General features: G+C 35.3%; 1 protein-coding gene across 1 annotated transcript in view; it reads right to left on the bottom strand.

Moving 5' to 3' along the window:
* LOC123322636 (pleckstrin homology-like domain family B member 1) overlaps nucleotides 1-19,659 on the bottom strand; it is a 76,939-nt gene that overhangs the window by 43,368 nt on the left and 13,912 nt on the right. The window contains exon 2 of the mRNA XM_044910592.1: nucleotides 11,757-11,902. Within this exon, the coding sequence (XP_044766527.1) occupies nucleotides 11,757-11,901 (145 nt within the window). The 5' untranslated portion in view covers nucleotide 11,902. The remainder of the gene's footprint in view (nucleotides 1-11,756; nucleotides 11,903-19,659) is intronic.

Raw genomic sequence — 19,659 nt, 5'->3', positions numbered from 1 at the left:
TTGTCATCATAGAAATACCTTGTCATTTTGGCAATTGGATGAATGTAGATTAGACTGGGATTCTAAGTTGACCTTACCCTTTCGCATAATATGTGTGGCTAAGTTCGTCGCCCTCTAACTCGAGAACGGTTAAGAGTATGTAAAATTGCTTCAGACAAAAATTGTGTAGAATTTCATTATCTACAACTTTCATAATGAATACAGAAAAGATTAGAGGTTCAGAGGTTCAGATTAAGAAACCCCCCCCCTGATTAGTGTCAGATTAATGGGTCAACACGTCTACAACACCGAGATTAACCATCTGTATGAAAATCTGACACGCTGGAGTATGTACAAGTAACGATTTTTTTGTACATTTTCAAAGGACCGCTGTAACCTTGCGTCACGTCCAAATTCTCAGTCCCTTGAAAAGTAGCTTCCTTTGGGTCCAATTGCCGTATTCTCCAGAAATCTGACAAGCTGGAAATTTTTTTTTTACAATTTTCAACTCTTCCGTACGGCAGTCCCACCGCGCAAACTGTCAGATAAGCATGAATTCATTATCAGAGACACGTAGAGCATATACAGTATCCTAATCTGACATGCTCGAGTATGTACACCTGACAATATTTTTTTACATCTTTGAGACCCTGCAGACGCTTTCCCACCGCTAAAAGTGCATACTTCATAGAACCTTTTTTTCTTTCTACCATCTAATCTTCAAAATCCACTAGGTCTCCACGATGCTCGAGTTAATCCCGATTTAGCATCGTCGGCTCCCCAACTATTATACTGAGCATATTATTCGTAGAAATATATTCATTAATGGTAACAAAAATGCTATTTTCACAATCCCTCACTTTCTGGTGGAGTGCTCGCACTATGAAAACGAAAAGAGATCCTACAAAATAGAGTCGAACCTAACGGAAATTCTACACAACTCCACAAACTTTGGAAATCTGATCAATTACCTTGAAGCAATTCAACTGTTCAGTCAAATTTGAAATTTTGCATTGTACACATATAGTTAAAAAATACACTGTAACCGTGTCAATGACCTTTGCAGTCGAGACACTAAACATAAATAAATAAATAAATAATAAAAATGCTATTTCTCGTGAATTGGCTTTAAAATATTCTAATACTCTTAATTCCTTAGTAAGTTTTGAGACTATGTTGACAAATATTGCAGTCATGATTATTTCAAAGCCGATGTGTTGGCTTGGAATATAATTTTATAATTCGAAAATTTTCAATATCTGCAGATTATGAATTTCCTCAAAAATTCGCAGAATTGGTCTACTTTCAAAAAAATAATAAGAGGATATTTTCTACCAATGTAAAAAAATTCAACTTTCCAAATTAGTTACTTCATGAATTATTTCATATGCGAACTGATATTTCACAAGACCATAATAATTGAATAATCAATTTGAGAAGGGCAAATACATCAAAAAATTGTAGCACATTGTGAACTAACAGGAAAGGTTATCAATGGGGAGCAGAGGCAAAGAATTAAAAGAATGATAAGGAGATTACCACATGCATTTACAATAAATATATTCAGAAAAATAAATTAAGAAATTCACATCTGATGAATGATTGCTTTATTTTACTTGCATTTCTGAAATGAGTTGATAAAATACAAGGTTTACAGAACTATGTGTTGACACATTGTAATAGAAATTTCTATTAGAATGCTTTTTCTTGTTTTGGCACTCAGGTAGCCATACTGTTTTTCACAACACGTTAGGTTAATATTATGAAAAAAATATATATGGGAAAGAAAGTTTTAGTTAGATCTTTAAAACAAAACTATGCATGCGCCACAAAAATCATAAATCACATTCGATAACGGATATATCCAGAAATATCATCCAAAAAACACATTGAAAAAATTCCTTAATTGTGAGTCTTGCGTCCAAAACGAGTGGCAAAGGGTGTAATTTTCTTGAATTTTAGAAAATCTCCAATATCTCAAAATCCAAGAGACTTTTACTAAACATAAAATATAATTTTCTGAACAGCCACAACGTCTTCTACCCGCACGTATACTATATAATCCATTCATTATCCAACTTGTATAATCCAAGAATAGTACTCGGATATTACGATTCTTGATAGAAACGTATAAATTCCAAGAGCCAAAAAACATGTTAACCAAAATTTATTGAAATATTTCACCTCTTTATAGGTGCTTTGTTTCAATGCATGCATCCTCGGCGGTTGATGACCTGTATATCATGAACGGTTCAAACACCTGTCGAAAAATTAATAGCAATCATGTTATTCATGTTCGACCGATCGAAAATATTGAAGCAAAACGTTAATTTGTTTTCGTAAAGAACGCGTTCGTATTTTTGATGCATTGAAGATGTCTCCGTCTTCATTTGAAATTATTGAAAACAAAATTTACATCCAACATCTATGCGTTTCCTTGAACATTATGATATTCATAAATCATAGATGGCCTCTGGCCAAAAATATAGTCGTCGAAATATATAATCGAACAGTGTGTGTTTTCTTGTCGATCTCTACTTGATTGATTTATAAATCACTTGTGATTTATAAGCTATAATTCACTGGTCTATCGCAATTCATAATCGGAATCACAGACAGGAACCTTTGAGCATGAAGATATTGCCATAAATACATACAGGGTGATAATTTAAAAAATTGCCAGGCCAATTATGTCGAGACAAGGATGTTTTCAGAGGAAATGCCGGAACAGGTCAATTCTTATTCGGAAGGGGACATATTTTGAGCAGAATTGTAAGCCAAAATCTCCTCAACCCTAGGTGTAGGGACTATCACCCCTAAATTCTTAATAGGGAATAGGGGGTGAGATTTAACTCAATTGAAAGATCACTTGTGAGCCGAAATCTCCTCAAACCTAGGTGTAGGGGCTATCACCCCTAAATTCTTCATAGGGAATAGAGGCTGAGCTAAACCTCAATTGGAAGACAATATGTCCCTCTACCTACATAATACTATTGTCTTCCAATTGAGGTATAGCTCACCCCCTATTCCCTATTGAGAATTTAGGGGTGATAGCTCCTACACTTAGGGTGGACGAGATTTCGGCTTAAAATTATGCTCAAAATATGTCCCCCTACGAATAGAAATTGACCTGTTCCGGCATTTTCTCTGAAATCATCCTTGTCGTGACACAATTGGATTGGCAAGTTTTCAAATTGTCACCCTGTATAGCAAGATTGAAATATCGAAAGTAAAATATTTTTTAGAAAGAAAATAAAACATATTTATCGAATAGCTTTAGATGTGGAGTTGGGTTAAGCTGATCATGTTTGAGCATGAGGAGCTTCACAAAAAATCCCAGGTTGTTTCAATGCTGCCAGTCTACCAGAACAGTTGAGTAGCTTGCGTTGACTAGTTCATTGTATACTCAATGATTCTACAGAGGGTTCTACGAAACATTCGTACCAAGTACAATGCTTTCTTTAACATCTTCATTTCCCACTGTGGTCAGCTACCAAAGGTTTATTTTTCACGAGTTCGCAGTAAATAGGTACATCAATTCACAACAATCGCCTTCGATTGCGTATCGAACGAAATTACCAATAAAAACGAATGACGTAAGGAAAAACAAGTACATTCACTCATAGAAACCATTAAAATCACATTGAATCACGCTCAGTCCATTAATTTCGGCATTAACTAAACGTTTTAATTAGTCGAAATAGTTTACGAAAATTCCCAAAATTATTACACATAATCTCTTTTTACGTAGTAGTTACACAAAGATGTTTACCGGATGAACCCGTCTATTCTTGAAACCATGAGGAAGCGCAACACAAAGAAAGTTCTGTCAACTATCAAATTCCGAAGAGATCTTCGAAGATGAAAAGAACGGACTAATTACTGACAGTCTTGTTGTAGAGAACTCGTAATTTCTGTTATTTTCCAGACTTTTATTTTTGGAAGGTTTCGTTTCCGACAGGGCATCTACATCTATACCCAGAATATATTCCTAATTAGCTGTAACAAGACGGGAATGAAGCGTTTTCCTCGAGTTGTTCGAATGATAGTCAATTCGTTTAGCCTCTTGCAGATGACGTGGAAGTAATTATGTCGGCAACAGATATTATCCAATGGCCAATGAAGTATCCTAATAAATAAGTTGCCATCTTCAATCGACTGAGGAGGGATCTCATCAAAAATACAAAATTATCCAAATTCATTAATTCGCAACAAAAATGGAAAATATACAGTATATTGTAGATCCGAAACCTGCATCATCACTTTTCGTTTACTAGTTACTGCCATTTTAGAATTAGAAATGTTTTCTCAACTTTTTTTTTCAAAAACTTGGTTTTTCGAAAAAAAATGCTTGACTTCCAATCAGGGATAAAATCTTGGTCCACTGCTGACTGTGGCTTTATTCAGCTGGTAGTTTCAGAATATTATATTATACGATTTGTTGAATTCCCGTGGACTCATGGCCTTGACGAATGCTGATGATTTCTAAAAATACACTCAGGTGCAAAAATTCGATCCAGTACTTCATAATTCTCAATATATTCTCATAAGATCTTATATTCACTTCAATGAATCGAATAATTTTGATAAATAATTCGGACACATAAAAGATAACGTATTTTCTTGTTCTTCTTCTTCTGTTTTGCCGCAAAAAAAATAAATAAATAACGGCATTTTTATCAACGACTTCGTGTTTCACAAGAGGTCTTTTTCAGAGAAACAAAGAATGGTGAAAATCGTAGCCTCCTACGATTCTTCGTTTTTGAGTTATTAGAAAAAAATAAGATTTTGACAATTTCGAAAATTGCTCATAACTTTTTTGACTTTGAAGTAACAGATCTGAAACTTGAACCTTCTTATGCACTTTCAAACGTAGAATCTACTGAAAAAAGATTTTTTTCTAATTCAAAAATATCAAATTCAATAAAAGTTCGAAATTAAAAAAATATTTTGAGCTCGTCAGTGGATTCTACGTAAGAAAGTGCTTGTAGAAGGTTCAAGTTTCAGATCTGTAACTTCAAAGACGAAAAAGTTATGAGAACTTTTCGAAATCGTCAAAATCTCATTTTTTGCTAATAACTCAAAAACGAAAAAAAGTAGGAGGCTACGATTTTCACCATTCTTTGTTTCTCAAAAAAAGAGCTCGAAAATGTGTCTTCCGTTTTCTTCTAGCTCTTATAGTTCTCGAGATCCCATCAGTGGACAACGAATTTTGCCCACCCTGTACAATTCTCCTTATTTTGCAAAGACTGTATTTTGACCGAACAAAAATTTCTTTAGCTGTTCATTCATTCTAATACAATATTGGGAATTGTTATTCTTGCCGATTCGAAACTTAAAATTGAAACATTTGCTTTGTGAATGAAAATATGTAGGTGGTTCGATTTTTTTGCACCTGAGTATGATGCGTGGATATTTTGGAGCCGAGCCGAGTCCAATTGGTCTGAGATTGATGTAAGAAACATAGCTGAATTTGGAAAAATGCTTTCAGACCAGAAGATTGCAGACCTTGGTTGGCGATTACTTTGTTGGAGACCACTTTCATACTCATGCGAATAAAACATGCCTTCTTGGTAACTCATTTGACAGCTCGTTGAGTTTCATTTTCTATATTGAGGAGCTATCTGCCTCTGTTTGGGTTTGTTTTTAGGTAAACTAAAGAGTTTGTTGACATGTGACATGTAGGTGTTAAGAAAACTTCATTTCACACTCATTCAGCAAGTTAGAGTACGGTAACATCATTTGGTTCACCATGTACGATTGCTATCTGAATCTACTCGAATCATAGGAGTTTTATCGAGTACGCTGCTGTTCGATAAACTGATTCGCCAAAAATTGTCTAGAGGTAGCAAATCAATGAGTGGAACAAAGATGTATGAACAAAACCAGGCGCGAAATAAAGAGAACAAATATTTCTCCCACCATTTCCCTACCATTTCTTCTCAACGAATGACGTGACTAAATATGAGATGTTATCTCCTCCACGAGTGCAAATTTTTATTTCCACTTTCATTTAAATTGGGCGCGGCTAAGAGAGTTCAAGAATTCTCTTTGTTTAGCTGATGCGATCTTCCTTCAACTTTCCTCTCTCTTTCTCCTATGGGATATTTCCTATCTTTAGATTACCCTCTACCACATCTGTATACCCTCACGTGGTGCTGACCTTTCCTCGATTATGAGGGAGATGAGGATATCATCTCCTGAAAGACGTAGGAACAACAATGTGCTAAGTGTGCTCAGAAGCCTACTGACTCGACTCATCGTCTACTCTCCAAAGTAAAAATTAACATATTGAGGTTGTCCTCATGATCTGCTCCTAGGTAGGTACTCATCTTTCGTTTGCAAACACCTCGTACTAATTTGTTAGAGTCTGCCCCGATTTATCGTGCATGTAAAAGAGCAAACGAACTAAGACTTAAACGGGTTTTTCGAGTTAAGGTTATCAAGTACAATTCATAGGGGGAGTCCGGGAGACTTGCTCAGGTAGGAGACTTGAACCACCTCAAATATTTCAATTCATTATTTGCGCTATGGGTATCGTAAATAGCTACGACATACTCGTAACAAGGCACAACCAGTGAACTCTAAAAGAACTTTTAGAGAACAACTAGAACTAGTGGCGGATCCATTTTGGCCGCCATCAGAACAATTCGGGAGTGAGAGGGTTGAACGTGATTTTGTTGTTAGGAAGTAAAAAATTGAATACTTTTTGTTTGTTACACTGTCTGAAAAGTTTAATAGGTGCGTGGTGTTATTTATTTTCATTTCTTACATTGAATAATATTGTTTCACTAACGATGAGCCTTTTTAATAATAGTTGTAAAAGTTTCAGGAAAACATCTGTTGAATAGACTGAAAGGGAGTGCGGAAGACTTGACCCATGCTATGGTCAGTAGTCCAAATTTCCCGCACTGAGCTTAGATAATAGTTTTTTGCTTCAAAAAAAGAAAATTGAATAGTAAAGTCAAAAAAGTAAAAAACATCTCGGAAATAAGTGAGAGTGACTCGGAAATAGAAAATATGTATTTCATACGCTGATACATCTGATGATGAGAACATTGACATAGACAATCGTTGGTCATTGGAAATTGTTTTCTCTCAATGTTTTTCCTGATAAACAAACTTATGGTCAAGTCTCTCTTGCCCCCTGTTCAACTCTCCCATGGGTAAGGGAGACATGAGCCAATTTTCGGCTCCTAAAAAAAGCTGTACACAAAATGTTGATCTTACCATCACTCTACTATGTATTACCTATCATTACCTATTTGGTAATGATATCTTCTCGCAAAAAATTGAGTTGCTACCATTTACAGATACAATTCAAGTGGTTTCAGAGTGAAAAGGTGTTCAACTCTCCCGGACTACCCATATTTTTTTTTCTTTATTGAAGTTTATTTTCACTTTCTTCAATAGCAAGAAAACTGTTATATTTTAGGTTTATTGAATGCAATGAACATTTATGAATGTAAGAAAACTCCTGTTGCGAATTAAGTTATCATTATTATATTATATTATATTCAGCTTCAATCCTCGTGATTCCTGTAGGCCACTATTCATTGAACATGAAATACTCAGGGCTCCATGTATCTATTTATTGAAATTATTATTATGTATGTAAGGGGTAATCTTTCAAAGTATAGGAAGTTGTTTGAATTTCACAGTAACAACACTAGAGGTGCAGAAACTTTTTCTTTTTCTCATCACATAACTACAAAATTTGAAAAACTCCTTTTTTGTCAGGGTGTAGTTGTTTCCAACCAGTTTCCAAGTTCTATGAGAGTGCTGAACAGGACGAGTTTCCGCACCGCATTAAAAAATTTATTAATTGAGAATTGTTATTATAGTGTTGGAGAATATCTTGGGGATAGTTCATTGTAACTTTATTATTTGTCTGAATTTGTTGCCTGTTTGTTCACTTCTGTTTTGCTTTTTTATTGACTTGTCCTTTACATTTTCAATGTCTCAACTGGATGAATGAATATTACTATTACTATTACATTAGATATTATTTAAAAATATCAGGACTGAAAACAGCTGACCAAATCTACTCTGCGATCCTTGCAAAAACATAAACCGAACCGTTCTAGAATCGGTAGTAATAATTATTTAATTAATTTAACTCTTTGTTCACTAATCCGGAATCACTTCGACCTTTGTTGGAACGGAAATTTCGATATGCCTTCTCTATCGCTAATTTTGATGACACACTCTGGATAAATGTGGTCACCGTTCGCTACAGCCGTCCTGTCACCGACCTCTATAAATGCAGGTGAGATGGGAAGTCCGTTCGAACTCATAAAAGGACCAATTCGTAACGGTCATTCATGCACATTCATTTCCTGCGCTTACCGGAAGAAGGGAGCGCAAACGAAATGAAATGGTGGCTACAAGTGCGCAATAAAGTACGATTTTAAAAATGTACAGACTGCACCGGTTCCGGGGCCTGCACTTTTGTTGGCGCGACATCTGCCTTTGCGCTAACGTCGCCGTCGTCCCATCCGGAAATAGAGCCGGTGCACCAACGATGAGCTCGCATTATAACCGGGGATCAAACATATCGTTACAAATGCGATGATGAAAGGTTTTACAGATAATGGAGAACGGGGCCGAAAGGATTTATCAGGTTCGTTATATTGTCGACGAAAGGGAAATAAATTTTAGCGTTTGATGCAAGATATTACTGTTATCTGGTGTTGAGAATTGAAACTAGTTTCGACTGTTTTCCTATTTATTCAGTTTGAGTCTGTGAGCTTTACAATAAAAACGATTGCTACTTACGCTAGGGGAGACCGGGGATGGTTGTCTATAGGGGTAGGTTGACTAACTCTCAAAAACTCGTCCGACGCAATAGACTTGAGCCAACCAATGAGGCACAAGAGTGCGTCACCTCCTCCTGCTTAGTCACCGGGAACGCGGGATCGCGCACGCAAAAAGTTTTAGAGAAAGAACTCAATATTGAAAAATCACAGACGTAGGTAATTATTTTGGTCCTAGTAATATTTGTAAAAATGACTATTTATTAGTGGTTATTGATCGTCAAAGCACTTATATCGAATATTTGATTCATGTTCTTTCTTTTATGTATAATTCTATTTGATTTCCTCACAGTTTTGAGGTTTGGGCAAGTGGTTACAAATTTAAAGTTTGTTCGGGGCTGGTAGACTTATGTATGACATAATAGTTAAATTGTATGCAAATTTCCTTCGTTTTGTTTTGAATACTTCATAACTACTTTGTTTACCTTGTTTGTTCTTAAGGTACTCAAATTGCGTTATTTCCAAACGTCGGATTGTTCATTTTCATTTGAACTTTATTGTGTTCAATGAAAGTGGCAGAAAATTGCCTATTGATTTCAATAAAACGAAATTAGCAATGCATCGGTCTTTTTGTGTCTTTCATCCTATTTCCTCATAGACTTGGCCCTTATAACTTCATAGGTCAACTTACACCAGGTAAATAGTCAACCTACCTCAGACATGGGGTAGGTTTTGTTTATTGAAGAACAAATTGATGTTCATTCATGTTATTCACTTTCCGAGGTGAATTAATTTCCACATAAAAAAATTTCTCGAAAGGTCTCGCCATTCGCTTCAATTCGAAACCTGCTGACTTTAAAAAAAAGACCTTCGTGAAGTGGTTCCATCTTTTCGACGAAAGTGGAATCTACGAGGATATATTGAATAATTCTTACCCTGCTATAAAACCAAACAAAATTTCAATGTCCTTATATTTTATTACTCAACATATTCTCCTCAATGGGATACATTTGTTGCAGCAAACCTGTAACGTCTCTAGACCTTTCAAAAAAAATGTTTTTTCTTGCTCTGCAAACCAGACCTCCACAGCTTTTGTTACCTCCTCGTTGAAAGAAACCAAGGACCAAATCTGGAGAATAAGGGGGGGTGTTCTAGTAATTCGAACCCTAAATCACGAATTTTTTGCATGGCGACATGAGATTTGTGTGCTGGGGCGTTGTCCTGCGAAAACAAAACATAGCTTTCCGCGTCTGTTCTCTATAATTTTTTCCCGTAGGGTGGTCAATAATGTCGAATAGTAATCTCCGGTTATTGTTCTACCCTTATTTAAAAAATCAATCATGATTACTCCATGGCAATCCCAAAAAACCGAAGCAAAAACTTTTCCAGCAGAATTTTGGACACGAGATTTCTTAGGTCTTGGATAACCAGAGTGTCGCCATTTCATCGATTGTTTCTTTATTTCTGGATCGTAGAAATGTACCCATGTCTCATCCATAGTAACAATTCGGTTTAAGAAGTCTACATCGTTTTCAAATCGAGCACAGATCGAACGCGTTGCTTCTACCCTTGCACGCTTTTAGTCAACATTCAAACATTTGGGGATCCATTTTGCAGCAATTTTTCTCCTGTCCAAATTGACGTGAACTATATGATGAACGCGTTCGTATGAAATATTCAGTGCTTCAGATATCCGTTTTAGCCCAATTCGACGGTCTGATAAAATCATGTCATGAACTGCATCGATATTTTCGGGGACTGACACAGAAACTGTCCTTCCCGATCAGTCATCATCACCAAGGGTATTAAGCATATCTTCGTAAATCGGCTTACCTCTTAACCCTTTTAAATACAGGTACTTGGTGATGGCTCGATACTCCAATTTTGGATTTTCACAATTTCGGTGGACATCTTTCTTTTAATTTATTGTGTAATTCTGGTTTACTATTTTGACCTCAAACTTCAAACTGACACTTCTAATGAGTTATTGTTCGTTGTTAATTTTAGGCTACTTTAAGAATTATTTATTACCTTAGTATAGAACTGTTCTCCTAGGCTAATAAATTATTCTAAGATCATGGTGGAATCAGATCCTTGGTAAACAAGTGATTAAATGTTGGGTCCTCTTAGCTTGTCGTTGAATGAACGAAACCCAGAATTACTTAACAGTTGAAGAGCAAAAAATGTTTACACTAGTGTAATAAACAAGACTAATTCAGTCTGAAATTATAGGTTTATGCGATTTTTTATAAACATTTTTCACTAGGTTAATGAATTAGCCTAAAGATGGCATCAAATTATAGCCAGAAAAAAATCCTGGGGAGGGGGTTCTCACCACATTTCGATTGATTTCATTCTAACCTAAATGAAACCCAAAGATTTAGAAAAAAATCAAATATTTGTTAGATCTTCACTTAAGAGGGGTCTACACCGTTTTAGTGTTCAGTTCAAAAAGAGAAAATGAATATCTTACGTCAGAAACAACTTATTTGAATGGGGTATTCATCATAATTCAATTCAATCAGTTGGTCACCTCGGAAAACCATAAATTTTTTTATTCATCAAACGGAAAAAAGAAATACAAAAATTTTTTCATTAAAGAACAAATTTTCATTCATGCTATTAACTTTCCGAGGTGCAGTTATCTCTTCTATGAATTTCCACATGAAAAAATTTCTCGAAAAGTCTCGCCATTGGCTACAATTCGTATCCTGGTTAAATTGAAAAAAAGACGTTCGTGATGTGCTGCCATCTTTTCGACGAAAGTGGAAACTATGGTAATATTCGTAACTTCTACTTATCGTTCAAGTGTTCCGACAGCTTCCCAAATTCTGGTAGTCTTTCCGCCTTTACGCCTTATACGGATGGCGAGAAAGTTCCGTGGTATAAACTCCTCTTAACCTTTACTATTTGCCTCTCGCATCCTCTATTCACTCATTCTCGTTGATATATCAAAAGCGCGATATTTCCAGTGACCTTGAAGGCGTACTAGCTAAGAAATGAGCTACTTTTATCGCTCACCTTGAGGAAGAGGGTGTAGTGTGACGGATGTGCTGAGCCTGTCACCGCCCATGCTGACCAGGTGTGGGGCATCAGTCTGGAGTTTCAAAGCTCGGCCACTGTTGTCCATCGTCTCGCAGGATCCATTCAGACTCACCCCAGACATTCTGCAACAATCATAATAGACATGAAGAGTAATACTTCCATCGCGGCCAGGTACGTTAGCGTAGAAAACTTTTCACAACACGTTTATCACGTTCTCAATTCAATGTTCACACAATAGACTTAATCATGGGGATAAAATTACAATAACGTTATAATCGCGTATGAGTATATGTGACCAGGTGAAAAGCTCTTTCTCATTTAATGCTAATTGGTATTCCAAGGAGTTGATAGATTACAACATTGATTCGTGGATAGACACCTCTTTTGAAATTGAAGAAGCAACAAGAATGCAGATAGATTTGTTACCACGAAAAATCTGAACTTTCACGTGGGACATTTTCGAAAATAAAAAAAATATGGGTAGTGGATTCCTCAATGTTTATGCTGTTATTGAAACAAATGTTCAGGAAAATTCGTCTTCAAGTAGGCTAAATATTTGGTCTTGGTCCGATATCCTTCGTTTGACGAGGCGTTTGCACATACACAGCAATATATATTGCACATGCATAGCAATATACAGGGTGTTTTCAAAGATGAGGCTTTTTTCAACAGAAGGTAGAACTCATAAAAATAAGTCGTTTAACCAAAAATTATCTATATAAAATATCCAAGATGGCTGAGATACGACCCTTAGAAGTTCGACAAAATTTCATTGAATTTCAAGTAGGTACAGGACTGTAGAAGGTGAATCCGGCATCGCAAAAACGAAACAAAACATATAGCTGGACAATGAATGGTTCAGTACCAAGTTCATCGGATTAGATGCATCAGGTCACTTTTGAGAGAATCATCATTGTATCGTGCAATTTAGGGTGAAAAAAAAATGTAAAAAATCGAGGCAGTTTCTTGAAATTGCTTATGTTAGTTATGTTGAGAAAGTGCTATGATGTTTCCCCATTTCATCTCATTTTTACGACGATTGAGTCCTAAGTCTCTTCTGTCAGTTGGTATCGAAATGAGCCATTTCATAAAATCGTGTAAGTTACTAAAGATAATGAGAACAATTATTCGACAATCCTAAGTTTCCATTTTCATTACCACGTAAATATCGAACGAGCCAATATCCTAAACGAAACCACATGATCGAACCAGGGGATAAGTTTTTTCCCACTGCATTAGGATCTATTTTAATAAATATTTTCAATTTTTTTGTATAGGTGATTTTTGGTGAAAAGCTTCATTTTGACCAGTTCTACCTTCTGTTGAAAAAAAAAGCCTCACCTTCAAATACACTCTGTATATTGCTCAGTTTTAACTTTGTGGTTATATTTCGAAAATTTCAAAAAAAAAACATCGACTTTCAAACTGATTCTTTTTTTTTAATGAGTCCAACCCTAAGAACTCGAATCGAAGATCAACTTTGAGTAGGGTTTTGATTATTACACAGGCTGGTCCAACGAAAACTTAACACCTCGATTTTCCGACGTCAAAATGAAAATGTGGAAAATTGCTCGGACCCGTCAATTTCTAATTCGAGTGGGAACAACTTTTCCGCTTTTTTCATCCCCGTAACTTCAACCTCCTAATGGGGGTGAGCACAACCCCTTGATTTTGAATAGGGATGAGGAGTGTTGCTAATTTTAAAGATCGTATCGAGTACTATCGGACTCTAAAATTTTGCTTCAAAATATCTAATGATGATGAAATAACAGCGAAAATAGAGAAAGTAGCAATGTGGAATTTATCTCAAGAAGATTATTCGTATCCGACACATTTCAAAGGCATTTAGTAGTTATGTTGTTACTTTTTTGTCCAAAGTAGACGGATCATGTTTTTGATTTATCTCAGTCTTCCGTGAATCTTTAAGAACATTACAAGTGTGTCAAAGGGATTGTAAAATGCTGTATTCCGTAGAAGAAAGGGTGCAAATGATACTGATAGGGCTATACAAGCAGTTTGTGAATCTTTTTTTAATTGGGTTGTTTTTAATTGGGTTGTGAATTTAAGGTAAATCTGACATAAAGAATTTAATTTTATTATCCCACATTTTTCTACTTTTGTTTTCTTTCATTTCAGATAAAATTTTCTGGTAACTTGGAAAAGACTCCTTGGATTTTCTTTTCCTTCGAGGGAAGTATCAATTTTTGCAGTGCGAGATGACCTCTCGCATTTCAGCTTATTTTATAAACAATTTCATCTCTCACAATCCACTACACTCACGGGGAGGAAGAGTTTTTCTCTAGGGTTTTTCCCTAAGCTTTTGTATCATACGCCAAATTGTATGGTATCCCCTTACGCTAAGCTCTGCTAAAACTGTATCTCATACACATGTTATTGTTTGATGTTGAAAATTGTAATGCTCTTTGTCAAAGATGCATGCAGGTAATTTTATTTTTCCAGGGGTGGCACATTATGAAAACTTAAAATGGCTATATCTTTAACAGGACCGAATCTGAAAAAATGGTATCTGTATAGGAAAAAAGTGTTTCTTTTAACCTCAATCATCTACTATTAAAATATTCGTACGAGTCGATGACAATTAATTATTTTTTAACTTGTTTTTTACTTTCAATATTTTTCTTTCGAGTTCCTTTTTTGAATTTATGTTAGGAAAACCTTTTTTTTATACTATTTTCATTCGATTATTTCAGATTTCTTATTTTTTATGAATTCATGTAGAAAATGTTTCAAATTGATTAGACAATCAAAATAAGCAATAATATACAGGGTGTTAATATTACTACCATTCTCAACATCTTTGTGGACGACTCTGTATTTCTACAGAGACATGTAGATTTTTAACAGCCATACAGCTTTTATTTAAAACATTTTATGATGACCCCTGAATAGTTTGGAATAATCGACCATTCTTGTGATTTTTCCCAACCCTATCTTTAAATTATTGTTTACTGCTATTTCATCGAGTTTACTGCAGTCGTTTTCTAGAAGAGGTCTGCGTATTTTATTTCAATTAGGTGTAGCACGGCTCTCTGTTCTCAAGGAAACAAATCAAGTATGCACCGTTTCATTAAACGAAGATTAATCTCTTAAACGACGTTTAAGCATAGAATCTCTACGAAAATAAAAAGGCGTTTAAGGAATTAATCTCCCTTAAGAAACGGTGCATATGGCCAAAGTGAAATGAAGTTTTGTTATCACAGTAGACAAAGGTAGACAGAAAATCAAAAATTTGTCTATGTTTTTTAAAAGCCCTGTTTTATTCTTAGGTTTTCGAACTCTCTGTACAGGGACTGTCTTGAAAACATACGAATAATGAAAACGACCGCCAATTTCTAAATAGATCGAGATCTTGTTTGGTTGGAAAACACAATGTGTCACATAATTACAATTGGAAGGTATGGCAATCCTTCCACCTTTCGGTTTTTCGAATGAAGTCGAAGCGTGTTCAGAATATTTTCAGGTATAAAAATAATGAATCATTGAAATTCATGAAGCGGCATGTCACGTGTTTCACGATCGAAGAACCGTATCCAATTTAACAAGCTGTGCAAGTTCAATAGGAAGATTTCATATTTTGCATAGTGTGCACAGTTATTTCCGCGAAGCAAACAATATTTTATGGTTGAATGGGAATTGAGTGGGATTCGTTCATAGGTTATTCATGAAACACAAGCAGTTCATTCGTTTACATCATTACTTCGAACATTTCAGCGTCCACCTACAAGAGAGATTACTAGTCAAAATCATGAGAGGAATGTTTATGTACAGTCTAGCTATTGAGGTCGTGTGGTACATAAAAAAAGTTTTCCGTCTGATTCACCTGATAATAATTCGGAACTGATGTGTCTCTCCAGGAAATAATTCTAGTAATATTGTCCATTGCAAAATGGATGCCAGTCCCTTTAATTTCAAAACTTCCTTTAATCCTATCAAAAATGACACTAAAGGAAGCTTTAAGCTTGAAGGAACTTTTAATTCGATACTGAAACTACCCGTAAAAAAAATAAAAGAAGCCTTTAATTAAAGGAACTTTATCATTATTATTATGAAACTGGCTTAGAGTCTTTCTCACGAACTCTTGAAAATCAATGCAAATCATTTGATTTATTCATTCAATTCACATTCAACTTCTCCAATACCAATCATAACATACGCATTTTGCAACAAAACAACATCGATTGTTTATAGTTGTATAATAATCAGGTGATTGATTATTCCACGAAGACTACCACAACCGAGGTACCAATACAAATCTTCTGGTAAATAATGAGTCATGGGAATTTACTACTTAGTAATTATTATTATGATTCAAAGCTTCTTAGGTGAATTCATTCTGTATTTCATGATCCATATCTTATTTCGAAACAAAAAAGTAAGGTCATCGGCCTAGTGTTCTCTTTAGTGGTTTTCTTAGGGGTTACCACCAAGAAAAAAGGTACTTATACAGTTAACCGAGCTGTAAACCCAACATATTCCAAGAAAGAGTAAAAAACACTGACGCATTTTCAAGGAATTTTGTAATATTTTGGGAGTTGTAGATACGCTACAAACGGTAGGCTGATGAGTCCATTTTTTAGTTTAGAATAAGGACTACGACTACGAGGATATATTAAAAAATTCTTAGCCTACTAGAGAACCAAACAAAATTTCAATGTCAAAATATTTTATTTCTCAACATATTCTACTCTTAATTGGATACATTTATTACATCGAACTTGCAACGTCTCTAGACCTTTCCAAAAAAAAAAGTTTTCTTGTTGCCCTGCAAACCAGACCTCCTCCACAGCTTTTATTACCTCCTCGTTGGAAGAAAATTTACGACCTTTTTAACTTTTTTTCAGTTGACGAAAGAGATGATAGTCGGATGGGGCCAAATCTGGTGAATAAGGGAAGTGTTCTAGTAATTCAAACCCTAAATGAGGTTGAGGTTGTTGCATGGCAACATGAGATTTGTGTGCAGAGGCGTTGTCCTTCAAAAACAAAACACCTTCGGATAGCTTTCCGCTTCTTTTCCCTTTAATTTTTTCCCGTAGAGTGGTCAGTAATATCGAATATTAATCTCCGGTTATTGTTCTACCCTCTACCCAAAAAATCAATCATGATTACTCCATGGCAATCCCAAAAAGCTGAAGCAAGAACTTTTCCAGCAGATTTTTGGACACGAAACTTTTTAGGTCTTGGAAAACCAGAGTGTCCATCGATTGTTGCTTGCTTCTGGATCGTAGAAATGTACCCAAGTCTCATCCATAGTAACAATTCGTTTTAAGAAGTCTACATCGTTTTCAAATCGAGTACCTACAGATCGAACGCGATGCTTCTACTCTTGCACGCTTTTGGTCAACATTCAAACATTTGGGGATCCATTTTGCAGCAATTTTTCTCATGTTTGATTGACGTGAACTATATGATGAACGCGTTCGTATGAAATATTCAGTGCTTCAGATATCCGTTTTAACCCAATTCGACGGTCTGATAAAATCATGTCATGAACTGCATCGATATTTTCGGGGACTGACACAGAAACTGGCCTTCCCGATCGGTCATCATCTTCAATGGAAAATTTACCTCTTTTGAAGCTTTCAGTCCAATTTTTCAAGGATGCATACGAAGGACATTGATCAGCAAGGGTTTTAAGCATATCTTCGTAAATCTGCTTACCTCTTAACCCTTTTAAATACAGGAACTTGATGCTGGCTCGATACTCCAATTTTTCGATTTTCACAATTTCGGTGGACATCTTCTTTCTTTTAATTTATTGCGCAACTCTGGTTTATTTTTTTGACCTCAACTTCACACTGACCCTTCTAATGTGTTACTGTTCGTTGCTATGGTAACGCAATATTTTTTTTATGCATGGAACTGATCTAGGCTAACTAGATATCAATACATCCTCGTATAAATATATCTCAAATTTTAATGAAATATCTCTTGTCCTTTCAACCTTATCAATGGAAACGTAAGAAAATTCCCATTTTATACTGCCCACACCTCATACTTTTATCATACATTTTTACCGCATCTTTGTTCAACTCTTTATACAGAGAGGGGCCATTGAAAACGAAACAGGGGCTCTGTAGGTCGGCAGAACTGAATTATATAAAAACGATCGGATACGTCGATTTTTGATTACAGGAGGACAACTTCTGTCAAAATATTTTTTCAAGGAATCACCTCTTAAATTTTTTTCTCAACTATTCATTTACACCCTGTATGTGTCACACATTAATACATTAAAAAGTGACACCTTTCAAATTCAATATCTATCGAAGGAGATCTCAGCGAGTATTTCAGAGAAAAACACAGATATTGAAAAATACTTTTTTTCAGGTGAAACTCAATGAGTGCGTTCAATATAGGCATCAACAATATCAAACATAAGTTTTGTTAAAAAATCAGTACTGAAATAATTATTTCTGTATCGCATTCTCAATACTAAGTACTCAGTAATTCTCAGATTCTTGTGTTCTTTTGTATAAATTAATATGTATTTCATTATTTTTCGGTACTATGTTGTCAAATTCGTCCACGAATATCATTAAAAGGTAATTATGTTGATGACACAAGATGAGAAGTATTCGAATAGAGCATTGTTCTCGAAGTAAGTGTCGCAACAATGCGCATACAATAATAAATATATACATATATAATTTATGGGAATTTTCCTTTGCAATTTCCACATTAAATTACATATTAACTCGATCAATTAAATCACGAATTTCAACCAGTTCGAATTTCCACATTCACTACAGAAAAAGCGTGTGACCATCTTATTGAAAAAAATGGTTGAAAAAATTCTAAATGAATTGAAATAGGTACTCCTTATATTGGAAACTAATAATTGAATTGAAGACGATGAGTTTTTCAACGTGAAACTTTCAGGATTGAGGCTAGCCCGGATAAAGTTTTCAATTTCATTTTGCATTTGTTGTTGAAATACGTATTTTGAAAACTATGGAAACTACGTATTATCATAGGTCGAGAATCCACAGTTTTTCTTCGTCAGGCTGTAGGGGAGAATATATTTCTCACAAATTTAAAGAGTACTCGTCCAACTCTCTGGCCTCTGCTGCCCAAAAACATAAGTTACAAAAAACTTGTATTTTTGTTATCAGTCTGGAAAAACATAAAGTTTGGTTTTTAATTGCATAACGTAAAGATTGAGTTTATAAGTGCCTACTTGAAGCATCACGAGCACAATCAGCAAAAGTATAATGTAAGTTATACTGATAGAAGAAGACTTAAAGGCTAAGAATAGAATAGTGAAAATTTTATTACATTCGGTGGAAACACTGAATAAAGGAAAGGAACTTGCAATGGTAATTTGTTTTAGTGGTTTCCACTGTGTTATTTCTCTTCATTAAGACCAGCGCACTGCCGTAACTCATTTTCCAACCCGGCCAGACCTTTTGTGCGATAGAAAAAGACATAATTTGATTATGGCTACAAGTAAGATTTGTCTTCCTTAACGAACCACTGGGGTGGCACTTGAGTTTATTGGATAGTGGTAGGGTCGGAAACAAATTAAGTTTCTAAGGGGAAAATGATATACTTACTGATAAACGGAGTAGACATTTTTTAGGGATCTTCCAAATAACTCAGGGAACAATATCCTGGGTTTCTATAAAATGTGTATGAAATACCCTATGTATAATTTTTTTCATCAAATGCTTCGTTTTTCGTTATACGGTGTGTTAAAGATTTTCTCAAAAACTGACTATTCATTTATTGCTTCGAAACCGGTAGAGTGAAATGAAATCATGAAATTTGGTGGTCGTTGAGAGATATTTATTGTCCATTTTTTGGCATACAATTCAGAATTTTATGTTCATCATATTGATTCTCATCACTAGCTACTGTT

This window comes from Coccinella septempunctata, chromosome 1, assembly GCF_907165205.1.
Source record: "Coccinella septempunctata chromosome 1, icCocSept1.1, whole genome shotgun sequence".
NCBI lineage: Eukaryota > Metazoa > Arthropoda > Insecta > Coleoptera > Coccinellidae > Coccinella > Coccinella septempunctata.
Note: the sequence above shows the minus strand (reverse complement) of the source record. Positions and strands in the feature narration are given on the sequence as shown.